Source organism: Lepeophtheirus salmonis, chromosome 6 (genome assembly GCF_016086655.4).
Source record: "Lepeophtheirus salmonis chromosome 6, UVic_Lsal_1.4, whole genome shotgun sequence".
Taxonomy (NCBI): Eukaryota; Metazoa; Arthropoda; class Copepoda; order Siphonostomatoida; family Caligidae; genus Lepeophtheirus; species Lepeophtheirus salmonis.
The window spans coordinates 14465824-14477268 of record NC_052136.2 but is presented as its reverse complement, the minus strand read 5'-3'; the positions used below and the strand labels follow the sequence as shown (position 1 = coordinate 14477268).

Genomic DNA, 11445 nt, shown 5'->3' with positions numbered 1-11445 from the left:
AAGGTGAAGAAGATGGTTGAAGATGACCCTACCAGGTCCATGAAGGTCGGAGACAGGCCCTGGGTGTGGCAAGAGGACTCAGCACCCTACCATGTGTCCAAAATCTCCATGCAGTGGTTAACCGAGAACTGTTATGACGTCGTAACCGAGGATTTATGGCCTCCTAATTCTCCCGACCTTAATCCTTTGGACTATTTTGTCTGTTGGTATGTCTCTCGACATACCAACAGACATCCCCATAGCACCAAGGCCAGCCTGATGGACTCCATCAAGGAGGTATTCGGCAACATGGACAATGAGATGGTCAGAAGAGCCTGCGGCCGGTTCAGAGGCCGTATTGAGGCCGTTATTGATGCCAACGGTGATTATATCAAATAAATGGCTACTCTATACCTGTATGCTCGTCATAGTTTTGATTTTGAATAAAAAAGTTAAAAAATGTATATTTTGTTTCGTTTTTTTGTAGAAAAATATTTTGGCGACAATTTGATCCCCGCTCCCATTATAAGGATTGAGTAGTTACGTCTGAGTGTATTCATGAAAAACGGAGAATAGCATTAAGGATGTCATGGGGAGTAGTTATCTTTTATATTATGAAAGCATTGTTTTTTTTTATCCCTTGTTACTCCCGGCATTGCCGGATACTACCCCATATATAAATATCTGTAATTTGGTAAAGAAAAACAATAATGATGAAAAGTTTTTGGGTGTTGAATATATATTTTTAATAACTTTTATTTAGAAGTTTATTTTTAATTAAATTTGAATGCTACAACAATAACATTACAAATGAAAAGATTTAGTCTAAACAATTTAAAAGAAATAAATCATTGGTTTTTTAATACTAACAAATTAATTCATATATCATTTTGTATTGTGATGGTTCAAGTTCTCTTCAATAGAATAACAGATGAATATGTAATATTTCAATTCATTCACCCCTCCCAAATAAAAATTAAAAAAATACACAACACTTATGTCATTGCCTCTCTAAGAAAAAAGATTAGATATTGGGTAGTAAAAAAGTATTGGGATTAGGCTATTAAAACTTTCTTTTTTAAAAAGGGAGCTAAAACGAAAAAAATGGTGGCAAGCAAAATAAGAAAAATTGGAAAAAATGCCTCCCCGGAATTTATTTGTATTTATTTTTTTATATATTATATTTAATTGGATTGTACCCCTAAAGATGATTACTTATAGTTAGTTAAATAATTAACGGGTATATATTGTTTTATTTTTTTAATGATTCATAGTCCATGAGTCCATATAGATTCTCAGGCTCTTCAATTGTCCTTTTGGAATTTCGGTTCTGAAAGTGCAAGATTTTTATTAGCATGGTTCTTTTAATATATATATATATTCTTATCAGGCTTGCATATTGATTGAATAATGAGCTCCGTTCTTTTCCTTGCTCATTTTTTTTTTCATTGCTATCGAAAGAAATCTTTCTCCTCCATACCAAAGCTTTAAAAACTAGTGACCAAACAATGATTAATGTCTGTCCTAATTATATTGGCTACAAGAATTGTTATTTATCCACTAGATGCACTGAGTGTATCATAAATGGCTCTAGATAATCTTGCCTCAAACATTTTGCCGCATGACATATTCGCCGCCATTTACTGTTTTTACGTTATCGGCTCGAACTTTACTGTTGGACTAATTATTTCATCACTATTTTTCTTTTTCTTTTCCCCTAGCTATATAATTAATTTAATCGAGATACAGCAGTTAAGTTCAAACCGAGAATATAAACACATAATAGACGGCGAATATGTAATGCGGCAAAATCTTCCAGAGGCAAAAGTATAGCCGGTAAAACTACTGGTCACGTCATAAACACTCTACGCATAACAACGTAACCTCCATGGACTAACAATATCAATTTTCCGAAAAGAGGAAAAGTTTAATACGTCACATAAGACAACGATAAAGTGATGTTATCTGTAGTACATCAAAAAGATTTTTGTAGCGGATTCAATTTGAACAAAAATTGATAGATAACTTGGTTGTCGATTCGTTTATTCAAAAAAAAAAAAAATGAATTGAAAGAAATTTACAAATGAGTGCATGAACGAAATTTTTCAGAAAAAATAGATGAACGCAAAAAGCGTGAACATGCTCAAGCCTGACGCATATATATCATTTAATCCGGGATCATTCTTACCTCTTCTATTACCCCTAGGCATTTTCTGTCTCCTTCACAATTATCATGATCCTCCAAAAAGCGCTTCCTTAACCTCATTTGTGAAATTCTTTTTCGAAGTCGTAGCATGGAAACATTGGAATGCAATTTCCTTAGGTTTTTCTTTAACCTATTTCAAATTACATAAACATAAAAACAAATTATATGGGCTGGACCCTTACCTTATCATAGACATTCGTTTGTCCATGGGCTGTTCCGGGATATAAGACGAAGAAGATGATTTCTTGAGACGAAACATGGAGACCGGGTTTTCGCGACTCTTTCGGGGACCAAATATGGGGCCAGATAGTCCAAAAAAGTTCGAAGAACTTCCACGACGCATTCTAGGGTAGGAAGGTGGCTCAACTTCAGACTCCATATATACTTTTTCAGGGATTGAATAACTCAGGAGCTAAAATGGGAGAATGGACCAGAGGTTATCAAAAGTAATTGTAAATTTATAAAAAAACATTGGAAAAAAACAACTCAGAAATAAATATATATAATATGTATGTTTTATATTATAAATCTTATTATTGAAATTTAAATATGTATATAATCGGAAAAAATGAAATAACTATTAAAATAAAAAATTGTCAAGTAGCAAAAAACTCGCATGTTTTAAAATATAAAAGATATTTATTTACACCATAATATTATTTCACAAAATAAAAGTCAAATATATTGTACCACTCTGATATGTATACATATTTTATGTATCTACCAATGGTGTAGTTGGTTTTGGAACTTAGGGGATAATTATTTATCCAAATCCTATAAATGAAATTTTTCTAAAAGAGATTTTGGGACATCAAACTCCTCCTCTTAAATTTATCCAACCCGTAATACACATAAATAAATATTTAAAGGTACACATTTATAATACCAAACAGTTGTTGTAGTTGCCATTAGGCAATCCTTTCTGATTATTGAAACAGGATTGACTTTCTTCTTCTCCTAAGGATTGGTATGATTAATACTCTTAGCCGGAACATGTACGGAAAAATAGACACAAATTACCCGCAAAAACGGGAACCTTTCAGTATTTGAATCTATATTTATTTTTTAAAGAGATATTTGTGGTATATCTATCATTATGGACGGGATATTTTGATTCTTCCCCTTTTTACATGTTATAAATATTCATCCCTAGTCATAGAAAGCAAATTTCAGAAATTTGCTATCAGGAAAGAAAAAAAATAGATGCGAAAAAGACTTCAAAATGTGATACAAACCACACTATGATAATATTGGCAGTGTGGTCAGGTGCTTCATCTTGTTGAAAGCAGAGAGGGATCCCTGAAACTCCTTCTGTTTCCATTACAGTAACTTAGTCTTCAAAAAGTTTAAGTAGATATACTTGTGATTCTTATTTTATAAAAAAAAAGAAATAAATATTAGGAATGTTTCTTTGTTAACAACACGACAGCAACAGTGGCGAATTGAATTATGTTTCTGAGGAGGAGGATGTGGGAGTCCAGTGAAACACGTAGATCCCTCTGACAGACTTTTTTGACAGTTCCTTCACTCCAGACTTTTTCACTCAGACAAAGGACTATTCCAGGTTTAGGAAGTTTATAATATGAAGCTTATCTCGTCACACGTGGATCGTAACAAGGACACTCCGCCTTAGAACAATTAGTTTATTGACCAATGGGTTTTTTAACTAACGCCAAACACTTCTGGATACCCGACTCAAGTGGAGAAGAAAAGGAAATTAAAATGACGTGGATATATTGCCATGTATCTAAGATTTCATGGATGATCCTTCCTCAATAATTGATAACTTTGAAAATATTAAACTTCAGGTTGCAATTGCAAAGGTGATACATGTTACAACTTTAAGCTAAGCCAAAAAAACAACTTGATTTGTATTTACTAATTAATTAGCAAATTGATTATGAGTAGCCGAATAATCAATGCATTCCTTGTAATGTGTAATTCCAGTTGTAAATTGTTAATCTTCTTACAAAAAAATTGTAATTTCAATAATGTACTTGTGTTTTCTTTTTTTTTTTAATATATGCATATATCAAAGACAATATTGATTAAAGATTACGAATGTGGTTACCTTGCTATCTATGCACATGAATAAAAATAATAATAAATATTTTTTCAAATTCTAATAATGCTTCTTCATACAGAAACAAAAATTAACTTCATAATCCCACATTTTGCAATAATTTGTTTCATTTTTTTTCTTTAAAAAAATAAAGATATCAAAAATCTTCATTCATTGAACCTTCATCATTAGTTCCTGAAAGGTTGACTGACAACCTTTAGACCACAAGAATAAAAAATAAATCCCTTCTTCCTTTTTTTTCCCCATTCATCTTTTCCGAACAAAGAATTTCCATTCATTACTTAGCCCTGAAATGTTTTTACTTGCAATTATGAAGCATAAAACAAAACCCCTTTTTCATATACAATAATATTCAAAGAAAATCTGTCAAACTGCAACTTTGTTGGTGTGAGTAGTTATTAGTATGATGTGGTATCAGTACGCAAAGGACCGTTGCTAGAATCAGAGGCAATGCTAGCTTTGATTTGGGGGCAGCTTAGTCCCAAAAATATGAAAACGTGATGTAATTATTTAAATAAATATAGGTATTTGTAGAGTCTAATCCCGATTGAGTAAAAATACGCTTAGAGTCAACGTTCTCTGGGATACCATTTTTGGGGTCCTTTTGTAAGTTAGCACGAAGTTTCTATCTCAAAATTGGACACAGCGCGTCAGTTGATAATTCAATTATCACAGCCATTTAATAATAATGAAATAATTTTGCTATGTGGAGTGAAGCAACGCTTTACAAAACGAAGAATTTATTATTGGAATGGGAAGAGTGGGATCTCGACTCAATCAATCACAATAGCTTGAATAGTTGAGAAGCTCATCTCCATGATACATATAATGTTCATACTTTAATTATACTGTATTGGTTCATGGTGTATACAAGAAAAAGTCGTTGAGTTTTCCTTAATGAGATGTGATCTCCTCATTCTTCTGTCAACGAATCGACTCCAAGTCCCCCTCCCCCGGAATACTTAATACGAGATAAAATTACTCCCTAATCCACATAATTACATAACCTTCCATTTACTTTCATGATTCTCCGAAATTGGATTTTTGACTTTTTTTCCCATAAAAAATTAATTTTCTGTGAGTATCTATGTATTTTTGAAATTTTTTTCCAAAAAATTTTTAATCTGAAATTCAATTTTGGAAATTTTTTTCAAAATTATTTAATTTTTGAATTTCTTTTTTCTTTTTTTTAAATTATTTTTTATCAATAACTATGAGTTATTGAAAGTCTTGCATTTTTTTTCAACAAAATTTCAAATATCAAGCCCTCCCTCAAAAAAAAATATATATATATATATATAATTCTGCCAACGCCCCTATATCGCGGTCTCCAATTTGGGGATAGAAAGAGACAATGTAAAGAAATGATGTACGGGCGGACTTATACAAGGTACCCTCATTTTTTACTACATAAAATACTTTGTAAGGAAGAAACACAAAGTAAAAAATCTTCATAAAGTCAACTTTTTTTTTTTTTATCAACTTCTTAGAAATCTTAAGAATGATGAATTCCATGACTATTTTATCTTTTTAGAGGTACAAATAATATACTGGCACCAACATTTAGGTTCTGCAAATTTATTTTTTAATTTGTTTCACATTATTCTTCAATCAATAAGGATACATATTGTTCCCAAAAAATACTTTCACCGAAAGATAAGCTTAAATCATGGAAGATCTGTCAAAAACAGGATCAAATCAAACACACGATGCCTAGAAATGTTTCAAAATTATATATTTAAATAAGTATGCAAAAATGGTGGGTTTATTTTTATATACTTCAGGTATAACAAAAATCCAGATATAGTCAACTTTTCATCTATGAAATAGAAGATTATATTAATATCAGCTATTTCATTGTATTTATGATAAAAAGGGGATCACGAACCCAATGGTTAATGTCTTTTTTCCCACTTTCCGCCCCATTTTTTTACTCTAATAGCCTTATGTTTTAGTAAATTTTTATAGTAATATTTAGCGAATAAAGTTTATTCTTAGAAAATAATATCGAATATCCTATTTATAGAATCCCCTTTTTTACAAAAGACCAAGCCTTGTTATGACCATATTTAATCAATTGTATCCATATTTCCATTGATTACGTTTGTTTAGAAGGCAATATTGTTCGAATTTTCCGACTAATATCCTATTTTTCCCGAATTCATTAATGTCAACCACTCCGGCCCTAAGCACACACGCTAAATAGATAATTAGTATCTTCCATGTCACGTACAACTGAAAAAAAAGGCAATCACCTTTTTTAAGATCGTAGATTTTTATAATCTAGTCATTAAAATGGAATTTTGAGGCATTATTTATTGTCAAATCTGGATTTTAAAAAAAACCTCTTTTTCAAATGAAAGTTGACTGGATTTTAAAAAGAATAAATTATAAGTAAGTATAAAACTTGAATTTTGTGGTTCTTATGTAAATAAGTTAGGTTGAAACTCCCCATTTCGAGTGAACCACCCGTGTTTTATTAGATGCTGTTTTTGACAAATCATGAAGGATTTAATGCTTATCCTTCAGCAAAGTGTTTTTCGGGTGTCACGCATAATATGTATATCTGAAAAGGTGTCTGCAGAGGGTGGCTTGTTGCTAAAAATAGAGGGGCATTTTTGCTTTTTCTAAGAATATTTTTTCGTCATTCGGCCAAATTATGCAAGATAGAAAAAAATTTAATATTTTGGTGAGAAGCTAATGATTTTGGAAAAACAAATTATATTCCATATTTGAAATTATTCTCCTGAAAAATTTACATTTTAAATTTTCCCCAAAAAATTTAATTTTTTTTGAATAGCTATGGATTTTTAAATTATTTTCGATATTTTTTAAGTTTTGTAATTTTTCTTTTTTTTCAAAAAATTCCAAAAACTAAGCCTCCGCCAAAAATATAATTTCTGCATACCCCCCTGATTTGTATTGATTGAAAAGCAATGTCATATGAATTAAAAAGAAACATAGAACGATTAAATGTTGTCGCCAACTTACAGCTGAAACCAATAAAAATGAAAAATCATCAATATTCAATATATGAAATTCTTAAAAGTTTGATCACAAAAAAAAAAAAAAAAAACTGAAGAAAAATTGGATTCTATGCAGATTTTTGACTCCATATTTCTCTTATGGAATGTACATATTTATTTTTTACAAGAAAATGGTTTATTATTCTTATATACGGACTTATTCTACCCAAGTTTGACTGTGTTTATATAGATATATATATTGAAAACTTCTTTCTTATCTTGAAAATTCGAAAAAAAATTATTCAAATGGTAAATTTCAATTTTTTACTGCTTCAACAATAATTTACAAGGCCTCTTCGGCAACATTTTTCAACTAATACATTTTTTTCACCTTAAAGAAAAAGACAAGTTTTACGGGTTAAAACAAGTGTGATAATGTGCTAAAAAGTCAAAAATCACTTATATATAAGTAAATACGACAATGTTTGTTTTAGTACTAGTATTTGTTGTTTGCACAAACAAATATCGACAATTTGAAAATATTTTTTTGTCAAACTTTCTTGCTAAATACAAGAATAAATATGATGATATATATACAATTTTTTATATGATTTTTATACTCTAAATAAGTATGTTATGTGTATTTGTACCAACGCCTTAATTATCGTAATTGATTGCTCAAAGGGCGGTTTTTGTTTGTTTTTTCTGCAATAAGGCCCTCTTTGGATTCTTTTCACAGTTCTATGTGAAATGGATCCATATTTTATTTACGAGATTAATTAAATAACAATGTGTCAGGTCCAGAGTCGGTTTTATCGTGGGCATAACCTGGGACAGGAATAAATGTGGTGTCCTTTAATGCCTTCCTTTTTTTAAAGCTTTAAAAAAAAGTTTACACTCAGTTAGAAAATACAAATGTAGGGCGCTCAATTCTGGGGCGAATAAAGTTAAATTTTATTTTTAAATGGCATTTTTTACACAAACCCCAGCCTTTTTATAGGATTGTTTAATTTTGTGATGTTTTTTTTAAATAAAATAATACTTATTTCTTTTATTAAAATGATCTTTTTTATTTTCAACAAAGGTCAATCCTTTTTCTAATTAAAAAAAAAAAAAAAAAAAGATAATGAATATATTTGATTTTGACAAAATTATGTCCAGTCAAAACTGGGCCTGGTAAATTCTTCTATCACTTTTTGTCTCAATTTTGTGCAAAATGGGTGCGCATTTTTTTTTTCAAGTTACATAAAAGAACACTGAGTCTTTTTTATTTCAAATGATCTTTTTTTTTATAAGAAAATATATTTTTGAGATACATATGCCATATTATATTTATAACACTTTTTTAAGAAAAGTTGTTAAATTATAATTCAATTTAAAAAAAAAACCTATATATATATACATTTCAATACTTACTAAGTTATTTCAAATGTGGGGGACTAAGACAAGTACCCCTAAACCCAACCCTGATTAGGATCTCTCTCAATTCTCGAAGTAATTATGTGGGAAATGGATCTGTGATTCTTTTTTACGGATCTTTTTTTGTTTTAAATTATCCTTTATATTAATATATATTATTTTAAAAAATCCTTCAACTTAAGAATGTTATATTTTATCAATTACCTATTTTTTTAAATGCCAAATCTTCTTACGACTCTCTTTAATAAATGGTGTCCACATTTCATTTAATGACGTTTCCTTTATAAAATAATTTTTATTTTATAAAATTACTTTTTTTAAATCAAAGGTTAATAATTATTTTTCTATTTTGACGTCTTTGAAAAAAAAAATATTTATACAATTCTTACAAAACTATATCCATTGTGATGGGCTAGAGCAAGTACCCCCCCCTAAGACTTATTGGGATATATATGACTAGTAGGACTCTTTCTAACAGTTTGGTAAGAAATGGATTCGTAATTTTTTTAGAGATTAATTAAAGAACCATAATTTTGTTTTGTTTCTAATGCCCTTTTTTTAATAACAACAAATTTATTTCGAGAAAAGAATGTTTTATTTCATTTATGACCTTTTCTACGAAAGGCCAATCCTTCTTACGATAGTTTTCAATAAATTTTGTCACATTTTGTTCAACGACATTTTCTCAAGCAAATATTTTTATTTATTAAATTATATTTTATTAGACAAACATTTTTAATCATTTTCCTAGTCTTAAAAAAAAATCTAATGTATAATTTTTAATTCTTTTACAACATTATATCCCATGCTGGGATCTGGGCTCTGTGCTCCCCCTCCCCCCTAAAACGAACAATGAGGTTCTTCTCATACCTGTTCAGTGTCCTCTAGTGGTGCTTTCTGTTCCTCATTGTAGCATTGAAATCCTTCCAATAGAAATAACCCACCCAAGATAACGATAAATATCGAGTATGATACCATTCTTTTAGCCAACTGATTCCCTTCGTCTGATTCTTCATTTCCTCTTATACCTAAGAAAATTTTATTGCTTACATGAGAGGTTTTGTCTTTTTTTTTTACTCCTTTTGAAATACCTTCTTCTGCGATGATCATTCATTTTGCGCGCCAAAATACAACATCTAAGAGCGCAATGGTTTTTTTTTTTTTTTTAAAGTCAAAGGGAAAGACGATAAGGGAAAGGGGGTCCATTCATGAACTCTATTTGAAATCCTTACTATTCTTTTGTCCTTCTCTCAAATATATGTACCTACAAAATACAAACATTATTTGAGCATAATTTTTACCATTATTGAACAAAAAATAAAACAAAGTCAGATGACAAAAAAACATTTTTCAAAAAATAGAAATCTCGATATATTTTTTACTACATATATAACTCAATATTTCATACATATATTTTAGTCAATTAAAGGCGTTTTATTTAAATTTCTGGGATAACTTGAGATACCCAAAGGTTTCAAATATAAATTGGAAACTTTATTTGCTATAAAATACGTATATTGCCACCAATATGCATTTCTAATAAAATCTATCAATCATTATTGTGACGATCAATTTGAGTTAATTTAAATGCAAATTGAAACACACCAAATGGGTAAATTGGAATATTTTGTGAGTAATCGAGGAATACAAAGTTACAGGGGCGTATCCAGGCTTTTATTATTGACGGGGGGGGCTTGGTTTTTGGATTTTTATGAAAAAAAATACAAAAATCCAAAAAAAAAATGAAAAACCTACAAATATTAACCAACAATTTAATTTTTTGGAAAAAAATTACAAATCCATTCGGATGCCCCCCTGAGGTGATAAACGTTCCCTTTTGAAAAAAATGGTTTTAGTTTGTTTTTTTGTTAACAGTTTCCATATATTCATACAATATCTTCTAGTTCTTTGGTGATTGTCTTTTTAAATAAACGAAATGTAATTGAATGATTGATCTAGAAGATATGATATCATATATGGATATAAGTAGAGCAAATACGAGGCCTGTGACTACGAGGGTTTTGTCATCTAACTCTAAATACATTTGTTACAAGCTATGAAATTATGCTGTTAAAACTTTTCAATTTTATTCTAATTTGATGATGTGCAAAAACATTCTACATTGTTTTTTGATCAAAAAATAGCACTGAACTACTCATTATCAGCCTTTCTCTTAAATTGCGTGTCATTAAGAGCCTAAAACGGCATGACCAAGATGAAAATGCTGTATGAATGTAAGAATGTCCGGGTTTTTGTAGTTGCTACTTGAATATACCTATATGACGGCTCTCATTATTCTTTCATTCTTGAGGAGAGAACATATTACACTTATAAACAATAAAGTGTCACTACGAATGTGTTTGATCATGCATGCCAGACAGTTACGCGGAGGAGTTATAAGCAAGGTTGTGCACAGTTCATGTTCAGCGATTCTATCGGACTCGCTCTCGGTTCTTTTATTTCAACAGTTTCGATCTCTGTTCCGCTTTATCGGTCCCGGTTTTGATCTTCGGTTTCGCTTCTTTTTTATACAGGCTCAGTTTGGTAACAGGGACTTAAAACAAGGGGTTTCGCTAGAAAATTTGGACCCGAGAAATAGTATTAGATACAATCAGGACTACAGCTACTTTAGACACAGTGTTTGTAGTTCACCAAGTTCCAGCAGGGGCCCAGAATGCTAAGGTTGTTTAAGATAATGGTTTTTAAAGTGGGAGCCGTAAGTGGAGACTAGCGGGGGCACAGGAAGATGGAGAATTGAGGATTGCTTTCAGTCTGCACATATACATTTTTTG

The 11445-nt window shown here is 30.4% G+C and overlaps 1 protein-coding gene across 1 annotated transcript; it reads right to left on the bottom strand.

Annotated features, from left to right (window-relative positions):
• Positions 1–700: 700 nt before the first annotated feature.
• LOC121119983 (uncharacterized) lies at positions 701–9763 on the bottom strand. Its single transcript, XM_040714836.2, has 4 exons — positions 9524–9763; positions 2368–2597; positions 2168–2315; positions 701–1309 (listed from the first exon to the last, which is right to left on the bottom strand). Exons 1-4 carry the CDS (start codon positions 9761–9763, stop codon positions 1232–1234), a joined length of 696 nt encoding a protein of 231 aa, XP_040570770.2. The 3' UTR covers positions 701–1231.
• Between the last annotated feature and the right edge of the window lie 1682 nt (positions 9764–11445).